This window comes from Parasteatoda tepidariorum, chromosome 8, assembly GCF_982258835.1.
Source record: "Parasteatoda tepidariorum strain Cologne lab strain chromosome 8, Ptep-v5.0, whole genome shotgun sequence".
NCBI lineage: Eukaryota > Metazoa > Arthropoda > Arachnida > Araneae > Theridiidae > Parasteatoda > Parasteatoda tepidariorum.
The window spans coordinates 8,259,577-8,287,417 of record NC_141762.1 but is presented as its reverse complement, the minus strand read 5'-3'; the positions used below and the strand labels follow the sequence as shown (position 1 = coordinate 8,287,417).

Here is a 27,841-nt window from a genome sequence, read left to right as displayed (position 1 = left end):
TATATGCGCATTTGAGAACATCATCATAAGTAGTAATTTATATGATATTTGCACTTTAATCAGGGGCAGGAGAACGCGTTTCCCTACGCCCCTGACTGACTCGTTCCCATTATAAAAACAAAAGTTTGAACAGAATGTATAGAAAAAAAAATTTTATGCTTAAAAGTGAAGTTCATTTTTCTCTTCAGTTTGCGTTTCAACTTCTGTAAAATAAAAAAATAAAAACTGTATGATATGAAAAATAACAGAATGGCTTTAATGCAAAAAAAGAATAAAAAAAGTGAATATCTTAGAATAACTTTTGATCCAATGTTCGTTTTTCACGTACTAAGACTCAAATCTTGATGCTTCGAAGGCTTAGCTTTAAATATGTTAATTAATTAGTGCAGGTGATACTTTTAAGTAATCAGTTTAATCAGAGATAAAAATGACTTTTTCTGAATAAACATACCTTTTTTTCGGTGAATCAGGATTTTTGGCTCTCAAAATATAGGAGTTTGGAAAATATAAAGTTTGGACCTCGTGATCTTAATTTGACTTTTTGCGTATTATGCATATCTCGAGAATTGTTTTAAACAAATAATTTTTTTTTTCACATTAGGATAAAATTCTTCTATCTAATGATATTTCCATGCAAAAAATAATTTTTGATAATTATTTATTATTATTTTATGTAATAATAGTTGAAAAAAGTTTTTGAATTGTAAGGTAAAATTTTTTTAATCTTTTGCAGACATTTTAAAGAATAATTTTAAATGGTAAAACACAAAATTTGCAAGAAGTGGGTCGCATTAAATTTTAAATGACCAAATTTTTTAAAAGTTGATAACTCAGAAACTATTCGACCTATTTTGTTCAAATTTTTGATTTTGCCATTTAAAATTTATGCTGGATATTATGTGTCGAGGAATTCAAATAAGCACAGAATGAAAGGAAGTATTCTTTATTTACACAATACAACTTTATTAACAACACAAAAGCTCTTCTTTTTTTGGCAGCAATTTCTTTTTTGAACAAACAATATTTCACAAATTATACGAGGCAAACATTTATTTACAATCGAACACAATCATCAGGCAGAGTTAGTGAGAGATCTGTAATAAAGAAAAGAATATCATGCGTTAATCTTCCGGATTAATGTAGCTGTCGCTCGATGTTTACTTATAAACTAAACTGAAACTAATAGGTAACCACGATTACACTTAATCTTAATTGCATTTTGTACAACTCTAAAACATAATTTAAAAGCATGCGTTTGTGTACAAAAATGTTGCTTCCTTTTAATTAATATGAAAATAAAGTTGAATAAAAAGATTAGAATGTTAGTATGAAGATATAGTTTTTAATTTTTTTCGAAAAAAAAAATATATTCTCATTCTTAAAGATGAGAAATTATATTTTGAATGTAAATTTTTTAAAATCTTTTATTAATTAATTTTTTTTTTATCAAAGTTTACCTTAATTAGAGATTTTGAAATTCGTTTATTAAAATTAAGATTAAAATTTCGATATAAATGGTTGATATCAAGAATAAAAGGTGATAAAAATTTTTTTTGCACAAAATTGCTTTCAATTCAATGATTTTTTTTTTCTTAATCTGTGATCACCATCAAATGATTATGTGGTAACAAAATGTGCTGACATCAAAACGTTACGGAACGAATTTTTCAGTTGGTGTAGCAATTAGGAAGTATTATTTTCACCAGACAAGTCAGGATGTCCCAAAAGTATGAAAACAGTTGAATGTCTCAAAAAATACGTATGGAATCAAAATTCAAAAAATACCAACGTAAAATATTTTCAATAGAAAGATTCAATGACACCAAACTCGGTCTCTCCATACACAGTCTCGATACCAACCTATAAGAGCAGCCAAGAGCCATGAACAAAGGTGTTTGGTGTCAGTACTAACTAGCCATCATGAGAACTCTTTTCGGTTGATAGTTTGAGGGTTGCTTTGGACGCAAGCATATAAAACCATTTCTAATGATGGAGAATTGAACAAATGTTATGACTCTCCCAACCTAAGCCAATGCAAAACGGTTAATCCACACACTCTTATTCGAAATGACTTATTTTCATTGTTGTCTTTAGTGACGCTTGGACAAGCCAAGCTCGCCAGCCAAAGGCCTTTTAAGAATTAAGTTAGAAGGTAGCGCCTTTCGTTTGTCAAGAGAGCAAGGGTGAAAGTGCGACTTAACTCAGAAATGTCTGAATTCATGGTAATATCACCCATTCGAGGCATATATCTGAAGGGGAAGAAAATTTTCTCCTGATCCCTGAACCCATGGTTCTGCTCAGCGACGAACAGCAGGACTTTCGATTCTACAGATCTCAAGAACACGTATATAGATAGGGTCTTAGCAGCTTCGAGCATCGAATCCTGATCCCTCCGGACCGAGCTCCGATGCTCTAACAGCTGAAGTATCACGGTCCACTTATCTTCGTAACCATAGTAACCGCCAGGATCTGAATCTGGTGACTGAACGAGTTGTCCTGACAGCCGGAAGATTGATAGTTTCCATCTAAAATATCAAACACAATTGTTTTTTTTTTTTTTTTTTTTCGATCTGAAAAGCATGTCTCTGGACATTATCTTTAAAACAATTTGTATCCCATTTTCACATCGCGATTATAGTGCCATCTATGAAATTAAATTCGTACGCCTGTAAGCCAATTTTTTTTCCTTTTTTCTGGAATTCCAAGTCTGCATTGCAGATTGGGAGCCCGGGGCGAGTAGGGCACGATTGCTTCTTTTAACTATACAGCGAATGCCACTAATGAAATGACTGGATTATAAAATCAGCCCATTTTTAAAATCAAATCCGCAAGAACGAAATCATTACAGTATCAAAATATGCTAAAACCAGTCTTTAATAAATTCACTATCACTGTTTTGTTTAACCACATTTTTGTAGGCCATACGTTTAAAAAGGGGAGAAAAAAAACGTTTCTGAATAATTAGAATTTTGTAACGTTTTGAAAGCAAATAAGTTTTCTTCTGTTCCCTAATAAGAACAAGAACAGGGAAATTGAAGGTCAATAAAAACTAGTGTTACAGGCAAATGACAACTGTTTATGAATAATGATCATCACTCTCATTCAATAAAATAATAATTAAATGGATCATATCCTTGATATAATTGATCATCAATTACATTAAGGATATTTATAATGATATAATATTAATTTACTTAATAATATAATATTTTATTATAATACATATATTATATATAATGAATTAAAATGTCTTCCATTTTGTCCTTTTTCGTATAATATTGCTGGTAAATTGCATTTCTCTTTAAAAAAAGAAAATGCAAAATTTTTGAAATTTTTTAAAATATTTTTTTAAATTTTTTTTTGACGTACTAGCAGAAGGTTTCTAATTTTTAACTCGATATGAACACACAATGTTTGTACCTTTAATTTAGTATTGGCAATTTGACGGTGGAATGGAAATTTGTCGTAATAGCGGACTTCTCGTAATGTGTCGTAATCATATAACATCGAGCTTTCACTGTATTATTACTTGCCTAGAATTTGGTAAAAAATTTTAATGGAGTCGAAGTCTAAATCAGGTTCCTGAGAATGTCTGGAGTTAAATATTTCAGCAATCTCAACTCTACAGTTCTGATAAAAATTATGTCATGTCTATAATAAAAAGGAGAAGGAAATAATAGGAGGTCATGTACCCGAAGAAGAGGAGACATTATATTGAACGAAGAAGAAAAAGTCCATGAGTAGCAATCTAGTTAAATATGTGTTAAGGTAGACATGTTTCTAGAAAGAAAAAAAAAACTTTCTGTGTGACGTACTAAAGAAGGAAAGAGAGGCGTTGCATAACTACTGATCGAATGACGATGTAAAAGATTAAAATCTACCTTCAACGAATGTTAGCTATCAAAAAGATCTGATGAAAGAAATCAGCTATTAACAATCTCAGAAGATCACCAACTTCAACAGAAAGTTGCGTCAGCCCTTCTTTATATCTGTTGTAATTTTTTTATTTAACCATGTCACAAGAAGAACAATACAGTAGTGTATTTTCTTATAATTTTTCGGTTCTTAAAATTTTGTGATTCTTATACTTTTATGATAATAATAGGCACGTTATTTCCTCTCCAAAATCGCGTCATTTACCTCACCTGGATGTCCTGAAAATTTAAAAGTTTTCAAGATATATATTGGTTATCGGGACCATGCGTTGGCGACTGCTTTTCCGAATTGTCGCCAACGTGAGCATTTAGAAACGATAAGTACAAATTTTAATATTGTGATATATGGTGAAAAATAATGATTTTTAGAGCTATATCGCGATATTTAGGAAATTTAACTAATCTATATATATATATATATATATATATATATATATATATATATATATATATATATATATATATATATATATTTACGTTGGTCTGTACTTTCGTCATCAAATGAATATTATCAACATTCTCAACAATATCGTACTCAATTATCGTTATGATTATGATCGTGATATTATCGTCTTTTTGATACGTTATATTATAGATAATGATCGTGATATGATCGTAATCGATAATTTTTATAATCAATGATGATCAAGGCATTCAATATTTACCGTTTTCGTTAATGTTTTCAATTTTGTGATATTTGATACATCTTGATTATTATCTGTAGCCGGTGTCCTGGCCGGTGTCCTGCGTATAACAGAATACGATGTTTTTCCTACGTGTTGGCGAAATTGACTTTATAACTGATAAGCTCCGTTTTCAAACGCAACAAATTTCTAGTCATTATATAACAACAAAAATCTTTTTTGAGTAGTTTTTCTTATATCTTCAGAATTATCTCTGCGACAAATAATCTTAAAATGCCAAATTTTATAGGGGGACAGTAATAATAATAATTTTTCACTAATTCTGTACATTTTCGATTTTGAAATTTTCCAAATATAAAAATATTAAATGTACGAAATTTTGGAGGAAAAGAAAAAATCTGTGTCTATTACATAGCGCAAAAATAAATGAAACACCCTGAATTACTTTTGATCTTATTATCGGATTTTTACGTACTAGGGCTCAATCTTAATGGTTTGAGAGGATGACCTTAAATATGCAAATTAGTTAGTGCAGACGATACTTAAAATTACGAAATGAGATTCAAAAACGCATGAACATACTTTTTTTTTCGTCGAATTCGGATTTCTGATCCCCAAAATATAGGGAGTAGCCGCAATCTTGGGAAATATCGTCAGAATAATTTAGTCAGGATAGTGGTTGAAAGTTTGGACCCATTTTATTCAACCTTTTTATGCATTTTATTAGTCAATTTTTTTTGTTACACTTATTTTGTATAAAAAAGTTTTGGTAAATAATGGGATTTTCGTGTCTTATGTAATCATTGCTCATACTAATCCTTCCCCTTGTCTACAAAATAAGTGAATCACGAGTGTTTTTTACTGTAGGTGCTTACGGAACATCTGAGATGAAAATCTGGGGTGAATCATTTTTGGAGACACCTCAAGAAAAAGAATATTTCAATGATACTCAATAGTCTTTCAAATAATCTTAACATCGTATGAAAGTTTTCTTTTTAAAATGCAGGGAATGAAAACGCTGTTACTGGAGGAATATTAAATTTTGTGATTTATTATTAAAAATACTTAATAAATGGAATGCAGGATATTAAGTAAACAAAATTACTTTGTATATCAAATAAATTTTACGAAAACAATCTGAACACTAAAAATTTCTTACTCTTTTTTATATCATCACATGCGACTTTTATATTCTCCTCTTCATTGTCTGGAAGAGAAAAAAGAAAATTAAATAATTTCATATTATTGTTATTAACGACTTTATGCACACATCATTCATACGTTTGTCTAAAAGTTAATAATAGTATAATAAAATTAAAAACTGGCAAATTGGGTAAATAAAGTTTTGGTACATTAAAGGAAGCCATTCTTTAGTTATTAATAATTTTATTTCTGTCTCCAAGATCGTTGCATGGCACGCACTAAATATACGTAGTTTGCGGAAAAATAGCTCGAATAGTGGCGACGCTAGAGGAAGAGTGCAGCCTACAAATTAGAGTTGGATATTGATTTGGTGATTCGAATCACTGCATTGACTTAGTGATTCGAATCATCAACTTGCAACTGATGCGAATCAGTTGATTTTATTGGAATAGATTTGAGTTAAAATAAATTATTGTTCCTTAAATTTCAGTTAACTTATGTTTCGCAGTGATGCAGTGTTATATATAGTTAAAAAATTATTGTGATAACTCAGAAATTTTTAAGCATTTATTATTAATCAATTAAGATTTTCATTCAAAGAATTCGATAAATTAAAACAATGAATAAAAAAATGTATTTCCTTTGTAGTTCCTTCAAAATGACCACCATTAAAATTTCCCTGAATAGTGATATGAATCATTTGATTTGAATCATGTGATTCGTGATTTAAGTAATGTTATTTGAATTAGTTATCCCTTGACTCGATTCAATTTGAGATCTGAATCACCTGATTCGAATGACTGACTTAATCACTTGACTCGAATAATGTTTTGAATCACATGAATCGAATTACTGAACCGAATTACTTGTTTCGAATTGCTTGATCTGTATTGTGATCAGAAGTGTGATTTAAAGTACTGCATTCAAATCAGTGATCCGAATCGCGTGATTCGAATGAATGATCTAAATCACTTGACTCAAATTTCTGATCTGAATCGCTTGATTCAAATCATGCGATTCTGATTAGCGATTCGAACCTAGTGCTTCGGATCACTAATTCAAACTAAGGAATTCAGATTACTTATTCAAATCAAGCGATTAATATCACTGATTCAAGAAAAAATGATTCAAATCACTATTTGGAATCACGTAGGTTCCGTTCACTGATTCGAATCAAGTGATTTAGATTAATGATTGGAATCCTGTTATTCAAATCACTATTCGATTCAAGCGATTTGGATAACTGTTTTAAATCAAATCATTGAAATCATTCATTCAAATCAAGCGAATCAGATTAGTGATTCGAGTCAAGTGATTCGGATCACATGTTTGAATCAAGTTGTTCAGATCCTAATTCGGATCATATATATATATATATATATATATATATATATATATATATATATATATATATATATATATATATATATATATATATATATATATATATATATATATATATATATATATATATATATATATATATATATATATATATATATATATATATATATATAGAATGAGAAGGGAGAGGAGTTTAATATACCATTTGGAGTGCCGTCTCTACAGAGCTGAGGTCTGATTGCAGTGATTGGCAACGAGTTCTTGACTTCTCGATGGAGTCCATAATGTCCACCAGGTGGCGGTTAATATCTTCTTGCTGAGTACCCAATTGCTGCAAATAAAAATTATTTCACTATTGATTTTTGAAGTGTTTGGGGGATTTCATTTCATTCAGCATAAATATTTTTAATTTTGGCGACTATTATGAGCCATATTTATTTCCTTAACCGATGGTTATCTTTCAAAGCTCTTTCACAACCAGAGAAAAAAAAATCACCATTTGAGTACCTTAATCTGGAATAATATCTTTATTTTACACCACTTCACTGAAAAATATAGACTGTTATTTAAAAAAAGCAAATATTATACCAATTTAAAAAATTAATATTATTATTTTTTACGACGAACATCTTTGCAAGATGTTATCCGTTAATATTAAATCATTGAACAGTGATTTTCAAAGCACTTGTGCAGACAAAAATAAAAATTCTAAAGTTTAATCACCTTAAACTTGAAGCGGAGCTATAATTTAAAACCATATATACCATCTAGCCGTAATAAATTATCAGGGTTTTCGATCAGAGATATAACTTAAATGTTTTAAAACTTATTAAACTTTTTTTAAACCCTCTGATTTGGCGAGACTTCGGGATAAAAACTATTACAACAAATGTATAATTCTCAATCTCTTTGCACATTCTTATAAGCCCTGATTGCGGAACGTATCAGTAACTTTTTAAATGTCAAAAAATAAATCAGATCACGAACATAACAGAGGATTTCTTTACGTTGTCACTTTCTGAATTAATGTTGGCTAAAGAAAAGCTAGACTTGAACTAAAAGTCATAAGGGTATGAAAATTATTCGGAAAAAATACGGTATTTCATTTGACGACAGAAAAAATGATAAATAATTAAAAATTTTTTTTTTTTTTTTCAGTTCAAAGAAAATGGAGTAACATTTCCGACACTGAAAAATTTAAGCCACATATACGTTTACTACGTTAATTTTATCTTAATTCATTATTTTTAAAAAGGAAATATTGTATGCCAAAGAGGAATTTTACCGAAATTTGTTTGGCCTGCTTCTTGATCACTCTGTGGAGGTCGTCGTTGTACTTGGCTGTGTCTTCCACTATGAGGGCCACTTCGGCCAGTTCAGACTGCATTCTGCTTCTCGAACTGACCACTTCGCTCTTCAGTTTAGACTCGGCCTCAGATATCCACTTGTTTACTTCATCCAACTGACTCTTAATACTGTGGCTAGAATGGAATGTTTTTCTATGAGTTGGTTCTCAACCATAAATCGAAAAGAATCCATTTTAATATTTCATAGGCACATTCAAGAAATTTTATTTTATTTTATAACTGTCGTTGAACAGCAGACCCAATTTTTGGATTTACGACTACTGAATTTACGACTTATTTTTATTGGATTTATTTTTATTTTGACTATTGGATTAACGACTTCTTACCCTGAGAGACTTAAGCAGACTTTATTGACACATTAACAACAAATGTAATTTTTCGTCAATCAAAATTTCAACTAGTGTTCCAATAGCTAGAGTGCTTATATTTTAACTGGAGATCATTGCTGGGGGGAGGGTAATACCCGAAAACTACAAGTAGAATTTATAACGCAATTCATCACCAAAGCAGATTAAACCAAAGCAATAAAATTTGGACCTCTTTTCTGGTTATCCATTGCATTCAAATTTCCACTAGAGCATCAAAAGTTCTAATTTTTGCTTCCTGGATGACGCTTTTGCCATTTGAAAAATTTTACTACATTCCAAAATAAATTAAAACGGAAAGAATAAAGTGAAATGAAAATTTTAAAAACAACGTTTTTAAGTTCATTAAAGAGCTTGTAAGTATTTTGTCAAATAGAAAAATGCAATAAGCTTCTATCGTCACTGAAAATTTCCAACCACGTCTTTCGAAGGAATTGGAAGTTATTAAATTTTTATTTTATTTTGCTATTATACACTTAGTCTTGAGCTAAGGAAAAGAAGAAAAGAAAATCGTATTAAATTTCATAACATTTTGATGCAATGGTTCTACCAAAAACACGAATTTATAAGGTTTATAAATTTATAAGGTTTATAAATTCGTGTTTAATAGTGTAAATTTTTTTCAAACAAAATCATTTGGGAATTTTAAAAATAACACTTTTTATAATTTCTTCGTGGCACATTTCCAGAGACACTCCGTAAAAAACTACTTTGTTGCTGGTTAAGTAAAAACTAGTATTCCTAAGGAAAGAGCCTGTTTGCATCTAAGCGCACGCCAAATGGATGCCAAGCTCTCAGCGCGAACGTATGTCAGCATCGCCATCTCTTGAGACAACCTTGCACCTATGCACAGCTTTCTTTTTGCTTTCTTAAATCGTGTGAAATGAGGAAAACAAAAACTTTTGGAATAATCAATTAACAAGTAATAAGAACTAATAATAAAGATATAAAAAAATCGTGACGAAATTTATGAAAGAATAATAAATATTGTGTTTTGCAGACTATTTTCTTCTACATCAGTTATTCCCAAACTTATGACTTTTGTGTACCCTTTCTTTTCGCAACGTGGTGTACAACTAATAAAAAAATGAATGTATTTTTTACTATAAAAAAATTGCACAAAAGTCAAAAATCACAACTGGCTGTTGACATCACTAATAATAACTGTTAACTCTCGAAAAAATAGCCAATAGAAAGTATGTAATTGTAAATTTTCATAGCTAGCTTCGTTTTTTAAATAAAATTTTTTGAAATTTTCGTTTGTTGCAAGATATTGCGCATAGGAGCATGTACCCCCTCCAAACTGTTCCCGTACCCCTGGGGGTACGCGTACCACAGTTTGGGAAACACTGTTCTACAGGGAAGTAAGGAGTAAGTACAAAGTCAAAATTCCATATCTCGCATTTGATTTGTTAAGGCCATGTCAGTATAAGACGCTCCCTTTTTAATGGTCCAATCAAATCCAGTGCTCAAGCAACGTCATATAGTTGTTTCTTTTTCAAGAACAAAAGTTCTTCTTATTTATCGAGATATGTCTCCATGTCTAGGATTCCAGTATGACTACGAAACTATAACCCTTTTTTTAATAATTTTATATTGTATACCGTTAAAAATAGCCCGAATTAAATTTCTGTCTGGCGTGCTTAATTTTTAAAAGTTTTCATAATGTTTTGAAATCATATTTGTGTAATTTGATAATGAAATTAAACGGAACTATATGCCGTCGTGGATAATCACTTAAATCCTTCTGTCTTTTCTTAACTTGTAACGAAGTATAGTACCACTTCCCTTCTACAAAATATCAGGATTGCCGATTAGAAAGCACATGGTACCCAAAATTCAACCACTATCACTCATCCGATCACTCTTTTGGAAGTGTTTGGCGAAAATTTTTGACGAACAGACATTTTTGGCGAACTTGAAACATTTTTGGCGATAACAGTAAAAAAAGTAGCCAAAATGTATTTTTTATAATAAATAATCTACTATTCATTTTAACAGTGTAAACACTTGGAAACTTAATAAGAGGAATTAACTAAAAGTTTTTTTTTTAATTGAACGATACTGTTACTTTAAAATAATTCTTTAAGAGTGTAATCTCGCCTTCTAAAGTAAATGTTAATGTAAAAACTAAGTCTAACTTCGGGGTGAGTTAGTCGATTCGGCGGGCTTCACTTCTACCGTTCAGGTTGTTCGGAATCACCGATTCAGTAATATACAGAGAACTGTACTGCATGGTATGGAGAAGTGAGCTTTTTAGAGCATTCAAACATTTGTTTCCATTGATTCGTAATTGGGTACTTGAACTTTAAGATGAAGAATATAATGATACCCACACATGTGACGTATGATCTCAGCTCCAGCTGATCGTTTATAATAATATGGTGTGTTAGAGTTGAGCTAAGTTTCTCCACATAGGTTAGAATATTAATTAACGTGAAGTTAATTAAATACCGCGGTGTATCATACAGCGAATTTGTTGAAATATAATTCTTTCTCGTCTATGTACTTTACTTAACTTAGATTTATGTTTATGTATTTTATTGTAACAGTGATATATTTTTGCTTTGTGTACCTGGCAACTTCGATGCATAATTGATTTGTTAATATTCCACATGGCTTCATGCCTGTCATTGTGTTCAGTAAGAAATATATAATGAAAGAATTGAAATATTTGTGAAAGAATCTCTGTGTAAGAATATAGAATGTGTCAAAGAGAATTGATACTTGACGGGTTTGGCTTACTCGAAATAGAATGGAAAGAACAATTGCAAACGTAACCAAATGCCACGTCTCAAGAACCAATCAAGATCGTTATACCTACATTACATCACTAGCAGGTATCCCATTGCTGTTGTCAAATCCATAAGAATTAAAAAAAACTCATAATTTCCTGTCCCTACCAATAGTTTAACGAACAGTCTCTAAATTAAGCTTAAAAATATAAATATAAGTTTGCCGTTAATAAGTGATAGTTTTATAGTTTTATCGTGATAACTACTACGGAATTTCCGTAGTTTCAAAAAATATTTTTCCTAGTGGTAACAAAGTTAATGTATTAATGTTTTAATGAATTAGAATTAAAAGAATTTTATCCACCACAATGTATAAATAATTTAAACCCATATATGAAGTGTCAGATAGACAAATGGTCATAATCTTTTTTCTGATAAAAGTTTTATAAAAAATTCAGTAAGTTCTGCCTCTATTCCCTATCATAGGAGAAATATTTCGCTTAAACCTCAAATGTTGGAGGTTACATACCGTGAGTACCTGAAATGTCTTTCACCTAGGCTTAGTATTTGAAGAATTTTCAGAAAAATTCCATTGTAAATCTTGGTACTATACCGTTTTGGGGTTGCATAAAAAACCTAACACCAAATCAGCATCTATATTATCAAAGTTAATTAAACATCACTTGAGTCAATGATAGGTTATACAACAGCCCCTCGAGACGGATCATTACCTAAATTTATCCTCAATATGATTATTCATGGATTGTACTCTTTTTAAAATGGCGTCGTTGTTTAGAGTGGTCAAAGATTGAAATGAACAAACATTTACCGTTCAATGACAGAAGTCACATGACTTCGCCAATTTACTTTAGTTCACTTCGAGTTGCAAGCAAGACTTTCATTTTTATAATAATTGTATCTCATATTTCCGCATCAATAAATAATGCTTGATACTTCTTTTTAAAAAAAAATGTTTTGTTTCTACGTAACATTTAGTTTAGATAGGCGAACAAAGAGTTCTGTTTGTTTGGTAAACATCAGTGATGAATTTTAATTTGCAACAAGAGTTAGAGAGTTTGGCCCACCATAGTGACGCTATAATAGAAAATATTTGCCATTTTGAAGTGAAGGTTCTCAAAGCATTCAAGATTAAAGTGGCAGCCATGCTTTCGGAGGTCTTCTCAGAAGATGTTGGTTTTAAGAAGCTTTCTCTTTTAAGGGATTTCGGGGAACCACTCAATAAAAGAATAAAATGTGGTCATGAAGACGTAGCATGTTCAAAAAGTATTATTGAGGAAATGAGCGTGGAATGCAAATCGGATTCATTCCATGGGAGAGAATTTAAAATTACTGAATCTGGTTTCTTCGAAGCATCGGGCTCTTCGTCCTCCGATGAAAAGGTTACCACCTTCTGCAAGAATTCGCGCTATCGGAACCGAAGACGATCTTTATTAAGTGATGAAAATCGGTCGGATGTAAGCATGTTATGTACCAGAAGTGAGAAGAAAGATATTGGAATGCCCTCATCAAGTAAGGTAAACAGTGTTTATACTGATAATAAGTTGTCGCGAAATAAAGCAGCTGCAGAGACGAACCTCAATCCCTTAACACTAGAGAAGTCCTTCGGGAAAAAAGACAGAAACGAAGATGGATTCACGGAATGTAAGTTAATGAAGAATAAGGCAACAACAGAGACTGACTCCATGGAGTCTTTTACAGGAAACGACTCTTCAATTTTAGAGAAAGATGGCACAAATAATAAAACTAAAGCAGCTTTGAACACCACTTACGTAATTGATGAACGCGTTTTATCAAGTCCACTGTGTACACCAAAAGAGACGTTGGACATCAGGCTCATTGAATCAAAGCATTTAAAATACAAGTTTTCATACCTCCAATCCATTGAAAGGAAGAAGCAGATGAAGCGAAACAGTAAAACTTTCATCAAGCAGCAGCAAGGGAAGCAAAATTTCCTGTCCATCGAAAGAAAGAAACAGATGGATCAAAACAGTATAACTTTCCTGAAGCCGCAGCAAGGGAAGAAAAATCTTCAATCCTTCGAAAGAAAGAAGCAGATGGATCGAAACAGTAAAACTTTTATCAGGCAGCAGCAAGGGACAAGACGTTTCCATTTTAAAACTGATGCGACAAGAAAAATAAGTAAACAGCTTTCGCCCATCTGTAGTTTCATACCAGAACTAGATCCATTGAGAAAAGTAAATCGGGGGGAAAGACATTGTAAACAAGGAACGGAAAAGTTGGAGCTCAAACTGTGTAAAGATAAGAAAAACGATGTCAAAAGTAAAATGTGGAAAAAAATTCCAAAAATTAAATTCGATGCAGGAACAAAGGTAAAAGAAAGTCAAATAGCTGTCAAACGTGCCCTAGAATGCTCACAGGCTATCAAACCTGTCGTTACACGAAGAAAATGCAATGTGGATTTAATTAATCACAAAAACAAAGCTTTAGCAGAACTTAAAAGTCAATCAAATAAGAAATTCATTTGCTGTCCAAGGGAACAAACAAATAAACTAAACAAAATGGATATAAGAAAGAATTCGAATTTAGGTATAATCCCAGCGAAACAAAATGGCGCAGAATTAAGAGATAACTTGGCATGTCAATGCTGCAGCACTATCGAGTGTTATCGTAAAATTGGTTTTGATGAAGGAAAAAATAGCGTTAGAAGGGAAGGGAACAGACGCAACACACGTGTTGATTCCTGGGAAATTTCTCATGATGATCATCATCTTGAAGAAGAAGTGGCACCCTGGGCCAAGGGTGCTCGTCTCAAGGAAGCAATACTAAGGCAACATTATTGCTCAGAATGCCACCCCGAGAATTTATTTGGATCCTTTTATCGTACTGTTCAGTTGGAAGATATTTTTGGATTCTCTGCTTATAAACATTCGAGAACAAGCTCAGCTAACTGGTCTCCTTAAAATGCGTTTCGTTCTATTTTTATCCCGGAACTTTTGTTGTTTGCTATGAGTTACATTTTGGCTTTTCAGATTTTCTTCATTTATTCCTATAACATTCAAAATTAAAATGATTTGAAGTGTTCCCTCTTTCATTTTGACCCATATTTGAATCTGACGTTGATTACCGTTGAAGCTTTTACTCGGTGGATACACTATGAAATTTAGCAAAAAATTCTACCTCGTGTGTGTTGTTCATGGGAAAAATATTAGATGTAATGACTAGTTGTAGTACACAGTTCTTGAGGAATCAAATTTTAAATATGCGACTGGTTTAAAATTTGATAACACGCAAACGAACCGACTGATTTACGCAACAATTTTTTTTTTATCTTACACTTTAAAATTAATTTATTCGACAAATTAAAATAATAAAAAATAAAGAATAATAAAAAATTATAAATAATAAAGAATTATAAACAATAAATATTATAATATATATATTTTTTTTGCACAGTTTTCAATTTACTATTGTGTGCAAAAACTTTCCGATTCGCTTAAAAATTTATCGAGTTAAGGCGAAATAAGTCCAAAGTAAAATTAATAATAAAGGTGTCTAAGCTTTCGGACACTCTTTTGACCTTACTATGGGGACACTATTTTGCAGATTGTGGTTACCCTCCATAACTTGAGAGTCTAGAATATAAATCTGTCGAATCAAGGGTATTCCGAAAAGTACGTATATCCAGAGAAAGTACTTTTTTTGCATCTGATTTAATTTATTAGTATATTTAAGAATAGGCCCTCAAATCGTAAAACCGAGTGTTAGTCATCATTAGATCATAAGACTGATCTTTAGGTCAAAAGTTATTCAGGGTGCTCATTTTTGTATTTTTCATTTTGCGCACTTTAAAATTAGTGTAGGTCGAAAAAAATAAATTTTTGAATTTCAGAATGCTATAGTGCGTAAAACATGTCCATCGTAACAAGACTAAAAGCAGCATAAATTTTTTTTTAAAAATCGGTTAATATCTTTGTTTGCGCATCACACATAAAATTAATAAAACTTGAAAAATCATGCCCTTTTTAAGTTAACTAAATTTTTTGAAATAAACACGCTTTAGTTTTTATGCTTGTTCAGTAATTTGAATATTCTAAATAAATTAAATTCTGATCAATAATTTAATTTTTTACATTCCAGCCCTGTTTTGCATCAAAACATAAACTTGCCAATTTTTCATAATTTTCACTTCACTTATAACACCAGAACAACCCTGGAATTCAATACATGAAGATGGTTGCTCGTTAATTTTCTTCCACCCATCCATCCATCCAAATTTTTTTTGTGTAGTCTTAACATATTTAAAATTAGTTACAACGATTTTTAATTAAGTAGGGTTCTCTAGCTTACTTAATTGATAAAAGTTTTTATTTATACCTACAGCATATTTAAAGTTTTATTTTTTTTGCTAGAGAAATGAGGTTTTACAAATCTAGATCTTAGTGTCGCTCGGATATATACATCTTTAGCTTCATATTCTAATTTATTCGAAGCCTCTGCCATCGTCCAAAAGACTTGGCAAATCTCAATCCGGTTCCTTTGTCTCGTTGTAGATGGTTCACTGTTGTCAACTTTAGAGTCGTTAGGCTCTTTTATGAAGAATCTTAAAAGCAAGGGGAAAAAAAGACGTACAAATTAAGGAGGAGTCGGGGATTTTTTAATTTTATATTTTATAACCGTCGTTGAACAGCCAACCCATTTTATTTGGGTTTACGACTACTAATGTTCAACTCCGTGGACTTTTAAATTTTAACCCAATCCAGAAGGCAAGGAAACTCCTGGATCAAGTACTGGGAGAAATTTGCCTGCGTGGAAGACTTTTTGGTGGAACTAACCCGCATTTGCATTTCACGGAGAGGAAAACCATGAAAATCTCCCACGGTTAGTCCGACGGCAAGGGGATTCTAATCCATGATCCGTCTACCACTGTGACTATTTTACGTCAGCACTGTGGTCGATATAAGCCGTACGCTGAATTTGTATCGACAAGTCATTGCTGGGATTCGAACCCGGTTCACCTCATTTGAAGGTGAGCGCTCTATTCCCTGAACCATCACGGCTCCGCGCAAATTTGAAAACTTCACGTTCTAAAATGTTGCGCGAACTTTAAGTGTTAAATTATTTAAAAGAATTTAATTTATTTAGGTCATTCAAACCATCAAAAAATCTTAAAACCTAAAGCATGTTTTTTTTCAAACGTCTTAGCCAACATATAAAAAATTGAAAAAAGGCGTGATTTTATTAATTATTACCAACGTTGAAATAAAATAAAATATGTCTGTGATGTATAGTGCTCGAAAAAAAGAACCACCCTGAATAACTGAAGATCTAATGATCTGATCTTCACGTTCTAGGACTCAATCTTAATGGCTCGAGGGGGTAACTTCAAATATGCTAATTAATAAGAGCAGACGATATTTTAAGTAAGAAAATCAGACACAAAAACGTATGAAAAAACATTTTTTTTATTTTGACGGATTCGGATTTTTGACCATCAAAATATAGGGGGTAGCCGCAACCTGGAAAATATGGTCCCAATAGTTTGGGCAGGGGTGCGGTTCAAAGTTTCAACCCCTTAATGTTAATTTTACTTTTTGTGTACTTCACTATATGTCGAAAATTATTTAAAAGAATTGAAAAATTTTTGATCGTAATTCTAAAATTCGTTTGTCCAAAGATACCTTGCAAAAAATAACCTTTATTAAACATTTATTATTTTTTATAATTTTTTATTATTTTATTTAATAATGGTCGAAAAAATTTTGAATAGTATGGTATACAATTTTTTGCATCATTTTGAAGAATATAATTTTACATGGCAAAATACAAAATTTTTGCAAATACGATCGAATAGTTCCAGAGAAATTGATTTTCAAAAAAGTCAGATATTTAAAATTCGAATTACACTGGTTATCATAAATTAAGGAAAATTCACAAAAATCGCGATAACTCAAGAAATTACACATGGAATTTTATGAAACTTACCCACAATATACAACACATAGTAAGGTATTAAACAACATAAAAAGAAATTATCAGACATTAATAGTAGTATAGAAATTAGCACATGTATAAAATAAACAAATTGGAAGTATCGGTTTGCAATAGAAAAAGTACCTTTAATATGGAATATGATTGCCTCTAGAAGCAATACAGCACAAACAGCGATGTGTGATGCTTTCAATTATGCGGTCTATCAGTTCAATAGGAAGTGAGAGCCATTGCTCTTGTAAAGCAGTTGCAAGCGTGGCAAGGGTCTGAGGGGGCGGATTGATGGCAGATACACGCCTCCCTAGAGCATCCCAAACGTGCTCGATAGGATTCAAGTCCGGGGATCGAGCTGGCCACTCCATGCGAGTAATTGTTTCCTGTTGAAGATAATCATCAACAATGCGAGCTCTGTGTGGTCTTGCATTATCGTCCTGTAACAGGAAGCAATCACCAATTGCCCCGGCATATGGGCGCACATAAGCATCAAGGATGTTGTCTCGATAAACCTGAGCATTCACGGTTCCCCTTGGAAAGACATGGAGGTATGTGCGCCCTCCTAAGGATATGCCTCCCCAAACACAGACACTGCCTCTTCCGTATGCATCTCTTTCACGGATGTTTGATGGATGATAACGGGTCCCAGGTTCTCTCCATATCAAATAACGTCTACTGTCACTTTCTAGACTAAACCTGGACTCATCCGTAAAGAGAACAGGCATCCATTGATCTGACGTCCAGTGGACATGTTGTCGGGCCCACTGCAAACGGTCTCTCCTATGGCGTGATGTGAGCGGCACGCAAATGGCTGGTCGTCTCGCATACAGACCACCTTCGTGGAGCCTTCTGCGCACAGTTGACGTTGACACCAACCTTCCGGTGGCTGCAGCAAGAGAGGATCTAAGATGTGTCGGAGTAGCGGTTCTATTCCTGCGTGCACTTAATGTCAAATATCGGTCATCGGCACTGGTCGTAACAGTTGGCCGTCCTTGACTGAACCTCCTAGATGCCGAATCTGTGGTTTGAAATTGCCTCCAAAGTCTATGAACCACAGATGGACTCACATTTAGCCATCTGGCCACTTCTGATTGACTCTGCCCTGCCTCTAGTCTCCCGATGGCTCTCCATCGTAGTTCTTCAGGCAAATGATGCCTAGAGGTCATTATTACGAATTGGCTATCTCAGATTTTCAATGTCGCAATCACAGTAAAATTTGTGTGCTTTCTCTCAAACTTGGACTTTTATGCTCCAGGCAGATGACGTAAGCCGAGTGCAGCGCCACTAATTTGCATATTGCAATTTTACTCAGCTACTCTTAGTGGACAACATATGCAAATTTTGCACGGTTTGGCTTACTTTTGAAAGAGTTATCGCTATTTTTGTGATTTTTCCTTAATTTATGATAACCAGTGTATTTAAATTTTGGACGGTCCATTTTTTTTGCGCACTGTACATTATTTATTATTTTACTCAATGCTTCTAAGTGAGAATATAAGAGATCTTATAAAAGAGTTAAATAGGGTATGAATTTTATCAATTATATAAATATTAGTTCTTATAAAAAAAATTAAATATTATAAAGCATTTCTTTTCTCTTGAAGTAGTGAATTTGTTTAATTATGGTCCATATTAAAACAGAATCCATATTTATGTAGCAACCTTATTTATTTTGGCATTGGGAAAAATTAAAAAGAAAAATTGCATAATTAAAACATTGCATTTCAATTGTTGTTAGATGGTTTCTAGACATAGTTTTAACAGCGTAATTATGCCCGGATTAAAGTATACTTCTTAAATTTTTTTATTTTATAATATCCATTAAATAATTATTTACTCTCCAATCCTGTATTTTATTTCGATAACAACGACAATAATATCAGGATTGGCTCCCATTTCCCTACAGCATGGAGTTGCTAAACTAATTGTTTTATCTTCATATAAAAAATGCACCTCAAAAAAGTTCCATTTGTGCATTGTAACATTAAAGGGACATAAAAATAGAAAAACATGTCTTCAGATCATATTGCTTAAGTGGCTTGTTGCTTTTCCTATTTCATTTTTTTTTCAGGAATTAAATAGAGAAAGACTTATTTAAAAATCAAATTCAAGAAGTATTTATAACATTTTTATTAGTCAGGAATGAAAAAAATAGGTTACACTTTCTTGTTAAGGTTTTCTAAACAATCTAAATGTTTTTTCTAACTATTTCTACACTGCTGCAAGTTAAGAATAGATCCTGATTTAAGTTGAAAGAATCGCATCGGAAATTCAATTCATTTTTCAGATATTATTCACTTTGAGGTATTAAATTAGACAGGGAAAGTGTCTGCCGTTTCACAACTATTCATAGATATCAATTCATATGACAGTTTACGAACGAATGAAATAATTATTGTGTCGGGATGATGAAATGTCTATTCTTTATCTTATTTTTATGAATGTAATCGTATTGAAGTTGTTGGCGGAAGAGAGAAGTGCTGTTATGGAGCATCTGAAATCATTGGCGATAAAATCATGGCAGTGTTCTAAAACACTCAAACGATTTATTATTTTGTTAGCGTTGATAGTAAAAAGATGATCATAATTAAGTTTCCAAAACATGATGAGATGTGAGGTAAATTAAACAGGCTGCCATAAATGAAACAACATCGTTCTTCCTGGTGACCAACTTGGCGATAATCCAAGGGGCCCCACCGCTGATTTTTAAAATAATTATCTTGTAATGGTAAAAAAAAAATGGTTCCTTTCGTTAGGTAATGATGATATTTTAAATCCTCAAACACAAAAATACACTTCGAAATACTAATCTGTTTTTTATTTTCGATTGAAGGATCAGAATTATTGACTACAGTTCGAGTACGTTGTTTGCTACATTAACTGTGGTTAAAAAAAAAATTGCTCCGTCTGAAATGTCACCATGAAAGGTGTTTGTTACCCGTTCCGAAACGTGTTTGTTCCCTAGAACATTAATGATCTATTATTAACTTGCCAGCAGAAAAGGTTATTAAAATAAAAATATGTCTTTATTGATCTCGTGAATGGGCTAGAAGAAATTCACCGAGACATCTAGAAAGAAAGAAAAGAATGTTTGCTAAAAATGTTTAATTATCACAAATCAGTTTCTAGCTAATATTAAACAGTTTATTTAAAAAACACGATTCATAATAATTTATAAATTTAATTTTAAAAAAATTTGAAAATTTTTTATGAGTCTAGGTAATGCAGCACTGGAGAAAGTTTCTAAATATTAAAAACTTAGATCACAAACGCTTTTCATTTTCTGGAAACGGTGGCTTTCTTCATATTATTGTTTTGCTCCATTTTCAGGATAAATATAGAGGGGCCCTGGCTAAAGGTAGGCTAAAGTTGACTTAAATATCATGAGTAACTGCTTCAAACTCACATCAGTTATGAAAATAGCATATTATTTGCAAAAAGCCTCATTTCATACTACCACGGAGCCTTCGAAAAATAGCATTAGAACCCGTTTTTGTAATTAGTTCCTGTTTTTCTTGCAATTTATTTTTCTTATCCTATTTCTTAATGTCATTATCATTGAGAGGTTAAACTCCTTACCCTCCACGGTAGCTTCTCCTTATTTACCGGAGATGCGTTTTAAAAAATATTGGTGCTAAATGAAAATCTCGATATCATTTAATTTTCTGTTCTTTACAAAATTATGAATACAAATGTTGTTTAAAGTAAAGTGAGAAAAAAAGTATCAAGATTAAGCTCTAGAAGGTTAAATAATATATGAAAAAAATTGGTATCTTTTTAAGAAAATAAGTGAAAAAAAGGCTATGACATGCATTTTTGAAGTCGGCGATAGTCTAATATTTATTCACATGATATATCGCGATTATAACGTCCTGGGATAAATATCAAATGCTTGATGATCATAATCCACAATGTCAAATATCCAATATGATACTATCGTGATCATTATCGTTAAAGATGATATTGATACGAGATAATGACAATCATCATACATGATACAACCACCCAAGTCCTCCACGAAGGCAAATTTCGCTCAATACTTGATCCATGGAAGCTCCTTTGTCTTCTGGATCAAGTTTAAAATTACAAGGTTACCGAGTTGAACATTAGTAACCGTAAAACCAAAATTGGGTCATCTGTTCAACAATGGTTACAAAAATATTTCATCTGATTTCAGGCAGTATTTTCTTTCAAAAAAATATTATTATATGCGGTCATGAAAAAGACTTAGAATTCACACCGTAGCGTTCCGCACGGCCATGTTCTGCTTAGCACGATTTATACAAAACAATCTCTTTTCTCTACAGATTTACGCAGAACGTACTACGGGATATAACGTAAAATTGTTAAATCTATTTTTTTAATAAAAATATGGACTACACGCGAACTATTCGCAAACTTTTCAACTACATGCAAACAAATTTATCGAAAACATTTTCTTCTCTTAGTTCCGAAACTAAACAATAAATTGTAATTGGAGAATTGCCGACAATAGGTAGATTTCGCACTTATAAGTTAGCTTCCATACACTCCTGTACGTAAGATTTGAAGCAACTGCGCATGCTCGCGTTAATTTCAGATGCTATGAATCTTTTTGTTATGTTGCTACAAAGACAGAGCTACAAGCACGCTGTTTAAAGCTGTTAAATGTTGTTTTCTGTTTAAGCTCACTTTAGAATTATACACTTCATAACACTTCAGAATTTTAATTTTCTTCTCGATTTGCATGTAACAATCTGTGCATTAAATTTCGAACTTGAAGTATAAATTTTCTGTCTATGTATCGCTTATACTTACGTTCGAAAGTGTTAATTTCAATTTAATATAAGTTGCCGCCATTAGTACTGGCTTGGTTGTCTCTTAGTGGCTAAAGCTGTTTTGTAGAAAATTACTGCAAAAAATTTGTTTGCTAGGATATTGTTAAAGAGTTGTGATAGTCAGTTTCCACGCAGAGGATAATCAGTTGATACTCAGTTTCGTATACCGGTCAACACCGAATACAGTGTTGAGACACAAAATATTCCTATCTGTTAGATAGATAATAAATTAGAGTGTTATAGCCTCCGGCCTAACTGTTGAAAGTTTCATGGCTTTCCCCTCCTTGTAACACAACGGTCCTTTAGAAAGTCGAAACTTCCTTTCACCTGATTCAAAATTTATCTTCGATGCTGAGTTAAAATAAGAATTAGAAAGAAATACAGCAGAGCCATCAAAGGGAGTGTGCAAAAATAAGAGAACACCTTAATAAATTTTTATCTGATTTTAGCTATTTGCTGAAATTTGTTCAAAAAATGTTTCCTTCCATTGATTTGAAAGTTATATAAGTTTTCCATGATTACAAAACATAATGTGGCAAGATTGTTTGTTCGTGAATTCGTGAAAACGTTTCATTCGTGAACTTTTAAGACGCGTTTTTTCTTAAAACGAGATACCAGTAAATGATTATGCCGTTTTTCACAGCCAAATTAAATTGACGTGCACTTTTGTCTTACATCTGCCTGTTCTACAAAAACTAGCTACAATTCATTATTGGATTTCTTTTTTCATTTCACAAATTTTAGTTTTTTTTTTTCCCTTCTCAGTTAAGGATGTGTTTAATGTTGAACTTGCATACTAGAACAGCTTGCGAATTTCTATTTTATTAACGTTTGCTGAAACGAAAAAGCGTTTCCTCATAAAAATTAGAAATTATATGCCCCCACCAATCTATCTAGACTCATCAGAGACAATGCATTAAGCAATTTACAATTCCTGAAACAATTTATAGCACCTTTCATTCATATCTATGAATTTAATGAACCCTTATTAGAACGCTAGACGTTGTGATTATGAAATAAATTCACGGCTCTTCATTCTGAGCTCCAACTCTAAACTTTCACATCAGATAAAAAAAATAAATAAATATAAAATTCCCCGTGTATATAAACTGAGAGATTTGAATAGCTTTAATCTTGATCGCTTTTTCATAAATCTGATTAGGTTTGTTGATAAACAGGGAGAGAAAAAAAAGAAGGAATAATCATTCTGGCCTTGTCTGATGTCCATGAGCGGAAGTTTTGATTATGAATAGTAAGTTATTTCATAGTGAAATCTAATCTTCAAAGATTTTATAAGCATTTTAAAGTTACTGGTTGCTTTTATAAAAGTTAAACCTTTTTAAGAGGCTTTTTTGAATTTTATTGAATTTCTTAATTTCAAGCGCGAAATTGTTCCGAAAATCTTACGAAATTATTTCATGGAAGTTTTTCTTTTAAAAATACTATATATTTCCACTATAGCTGGTCGATGTATCTGGAAATATCAATATTTTTTTATCATCACGTAACGATATTATAAAATTTATTTTCACAATATATCGCGAATACCATGTCTTACAATAAATATCGAATGTACGAAATACTATAATATTGCGAGTACTATTGATAATGATTGTAATGGAATACAATATTATTTGATGTGTTGATTAATTTCATTCTGATATTGGATTTATAAAAATAAGAAAATAAGAAATGCAATGTGAAAATAAGAAACTTAATTAAAACATGCCAAGATCACAATGCATTGTGAAATGTCGATATTTCCTTAGGATGTATCGCAAGATTTTAATTCCGCTCTACGTTTTAGACGTTATTTTTTAAAAGCTTGTTTGAGACATAAAATTCTAAAAAATAAAAGTTTTTCAGAAATAAATTTTAAGAAATCCAGAGGAAACTTTAAAAACCAAATTCGATAGATTTGTTGTGTAACATCATCGATGTTTCTTATAAAGTCTCATCATGTCTGTTGGGGGTAAATTTAGCAATTTAAGAGTTTCTCCAGTACTAATGCCCGAGAAAAAAAAGATTGAACTCTTATTTTTTTCTTATTAATGCTTTTAAGTTCAGGGCTGTATAAGCTAATAACTATGCATTTGTACTTATAGAGTGATTCTCAAAAGTTGAGAACATTCACAGCAGCTAATTAAAAATTTTCTTAATATTTTTGATATATTGATTGGTACTTGGCCAAAGAATACGTGTTCATTGTTCGCCAAGGATTGGTATATCGCCTATCAATATGGTATATTGATGGGCGAGCGCTCTATCCCCTGAGCCACCAAGGTTCTTAATGTATTTATTGAAAGCAATATAAAGAAGGACAAGAAATAATTACAATAGCAACAAAAAAAAAGAAAAAAAGAATTGTAATTATTTAATTTTTTTAAATACGTTTATATAAGCCTCTTAGTTTTGTATATAATTGCGTAAAATTCAATAACACAGATTCATTGATTATTTACGATATTGTTTTTACCTCGTATTCAACTAGTCAAAGAATAATTTGAAATCTTTTTAGGGAAAAAAATCTAGTGAAACATTAAGTATTGGAAATTTATAAAGACATAATCATAAATTTTTAATCTGCAGCTATCATTAAAAATCATATGCGGAGACTTATAAACGTAATTTGCCTAATTTTCGATTGAAAAAAAAAATGGGTTTCTGTCTGTCATAAAAACTTATTAAAAACGTGGAAATTTTAAATTTTTTTTTTTATCTTAACAAACTTTAGTGTTCTCTTGATATTCTTTATATCAAAATGCATAATTGATTTACAGGGAATAACTTTAAAGGAAATAACTCCCACTTAGAAGCGTAAAAATATTTTTAATAATAATAAAAAAAGCAGTAACTTTTTTAATGTTTAAAAACACTAAACATTTTGCATGATTGATTGTTCATCAAAAATAAACATTTTTGCTCTAGACTTCCTTTATGGAACACCCCTCATCTTAAAAATGAACGACAGGATGTTCAGTAATAAGCATTCTATTTTCACACTTTTTATGAATCGAGTAGACGTCTCAAGGATACACGATTTCCCCCACTGACTCACTGCCTCTCTTCTCCATTACTGCGTCTTTTTGCCTCCCACCAGTATATTCAATTTCTCATTGGGACATATTGCCTTGGGAATGAAGCAAGAATTGCCTGAAATCATGGTAGAGAGAGGGAAAGTGTAGACAGTGGAGAAATCGCGCAACCTAGAGACGCCAACTTTATTTACAAAGAGTATTAAATCTTATTTAAAAATTTTGCACGTAAGGATAAATAGAAAATTATTAGTAGCAGAAAAATATACTATGGAAATGTGTCGAAAATTGTGAAAGGCATGGGGCAAAACGTTAAAACTGTCTGCTTGCTCCAAATAATTATCCAAATAATCTTCGCATTTCCATTTCCTCCAGCAATCGAACAGGTCTTTAGATCTTTCAATTCCGTGTTCCACAATAGTGATTCATCAAATTTCAATAAAGGTTTCTTTTTCCTCGCCCAAAAATATTAATCTGCAACCCTCAATGCATGTATATTTCTTTACTTTATCTTTCACAAGAATTCTAAAACTATATATTAACGGTCCTGGTGTCTTAAACGAAGATATTCGTTCATATAAACTTACAGCAAAGGGGTGGAAGACGAAGAAATGCGTTGAATTTTTTCTGTTGAAAAATGGCCATACCTAATCGCTATACTAGTATGTTTCTGTATCGTGAAGAATGATATCAATTTTTTACAATCCTGACAGATTCAGAAACGGAAGTGACACTCCTTTTGGGAATGAAAATCTGCTATTTTAAGCATGAAAAAAAACATATTTTGAAGGAAACACAAAACTCGTAGTTTTAAAAAATACACATAAATATATATCTATAATAGGGCGAGTTTAAAAAATACGTGAGAAGCCGGCCCTATGAAGGGCGGAAATTACAGAACACCATGAATAAAAAAAAAAGTAAAAATAACTTACCATTTTTCAGAATACAATTCGTAGCTCTTATCGGACACACTAAGATCTAGAGAGTCGATATTTTTAGTGGTAGTCTTGGTGGAAGTGGTGGCGTACCTCTTGAAATCATTGACATAGTCGTAGCTGTACAGATCGTGGTCGTCGAGTGTTCTGTACGTGTAACTACTGTAAGGAGAAGAGTAGTAGTAGTAGCTGTGGTTAGGAGTGTGGTAGAAGTGGGTCGTGAGGGGCACCCATTGCTCGGTGGTTGTCACCTTCTTCGTCACCTTCCTCGGTCCGAGATCGTCCGAGATCGAGATCTTGGTGGGAATGGTCTTATACGATCCATCGAGGGGGAGGTCATAGTAAGGATCCGGCTTCGGTGGTCGGGATCTCCTTTCAGGCGATTGTGCTCTCAAGTGGTCGTAGTAACTCTTGTCGTAATCTCTGGTGTTGATGGGAGCATACAAATCGTGATTGTATGCACCACCACCGCCTGATTTGACGCCAGAAGAAGAATATACGGGTGTTGATAACTTCTCGTAACCAGGCGTACCTCCGTGAAGGTTCGAACCTGCGAAAGTGTACATTCCCAAATCACCTCTGTCCGACCTTAAGTTGGTCCTGGAGAGGGTGGTTCGGTAGTTTCGCTCCACGTCCCCCACACTGGGGCTGTAGAGGGAAGTACCGTATCTGTAATTGTCTTGATACATGCCGGCCAGGGGTTTGTGGTAGTGGAAGACCATACTAAATCGTAATTCGAAATCTGCGAAATTTAAACGAAGAAGGTGGCAACCTTACCGATCAGCGCTCGTTTCGATAAAGAAATAAAAGTCCCGGATTGCAAACCACATTTCGGTCCCTTCCCACGCAGCAACCACTCTTCTTTTCATGACCGAATGTTGTCGATTTATTTTGAGAGTTTTCCTCCCCTTCTTTGGGACCTTGAAGAAGTAATTTGGAAGATTGCCCTCTTTTTTCTCAAAACAGACAGTGGTGCGCCCCGGGGATACGTTACCATCAAATGCAGCTTCAATTGGAATTTCTTCCACGATTTCTCTTCTAAATTCTGCTCCTTTCACTATTTCGAACAAAACAGAAATACTTCTCTTTGCAAAGCTATGCATTAGACGTCTTTTAAAGGAACATTCCAGTTGCTACAAGAGTGATAATGTAAAACAGGGAGAAAAAACAGGATATTTAAATTACTAATGAAGATGTTATTTTTTTTCATGTTATTAATAATTTTGAAAGGGAAAAAAGTGGAAGTGTAATAAATAACTTTAAAACCTATCATATCTGTATCCTTATTTTAAAAAAAATCACAAATTGGCACAAATTTACCTTTTAAAAATTAAATACTTAAATTCATAATTATGTTTTTTTAAAAATATTTCTGTGTATATTTAAATGTATAAATATTTATATTTCTTTACATAAATACAAGATGTTCCGCAATGACTGACCTGAATACATATTTTTAAAATTTTTTGCCAAGAATGAACTCAAAAAGTGTAGATAATAAGAGTCGTAATATTAACATTTATGTAAAGAGAAATAAAAATGCTTTCTAAATCT

The 27,841-nt window shown here is 32.2% G+C and overlaps 2 protein-coding genes across 3 annotated transcripts in view; one reads left to right on the top strand and one right to left on the bottom strand.

Moving 5' to 3' along the window:
- Positions 1-27,841, top strand: part of LOC107450476 (cytochrome b5) — a 65,790-nt gene that overhangs the window by 10,567 nt on the left and 27,382 nt on the right. The window contains exon 1 of one of the 2 annotated variants that reach the window (XM_043044447.3): positions 23,428-23,566. The exons of the other annotated variant lie outside the window; for it this stretch is intronic. The gene's annotated coding sequence lies outside the window, so the exon portion shown is untranslated. Of the gene's footprint in view, positions 1-23,427; positions 23,567-27,841 lie in introns of those variants that run through there. 2 annotated transcript variants of the gene reach the window in all.
- On the bottom strand, positions 928-27,366 carry LOC107450477 (uncharacterized). Its single transcript, XM_016066279.5, has 5 exons — positions 26,285-27,366; positions 8,352-8,547; positions 7,269-7,397; positions 5,739-5,786; positions 928-1,094 (listed from the first exon to the last, which is right to left on the bottom strand). Exons 1-4 carry the CDS (start codon positions 27,007-27,009, stop codon positions 5,766-5,768), a joined length of 1,071 nt encoding a protein of 356 aa, XP_015921765.1. The 5' UTR covers positions 27,010-27,366; the 3' UTR covers positions 928-1,094; positions 5,739-5,765.

Bases quoted from the DNA above. Each gene is read 5' to 3' on its own strand.
- LOC107450477 (XM_016066279.5), bottom strand. From the start codon at position 27,009: ATGGTCTTCCACTACCACAAACCCCTGGCCGGCATGTATCAAGACAAT. The intron at 8,548-26,284 runs GTAAGTTATTTT...ATTCCATTCTAG, and splicing joins GAATTGTATTCTGAAAAATG to CCACAGTATTAAGAGTCAGT. The intron at 7,398-8,351 runs GTAAAATTCCTC...TTTTATTTGCAG, and splicing joins AGCAGGCCAAACAAATTTCG to CAATTGGGTACTCAGCAAGA.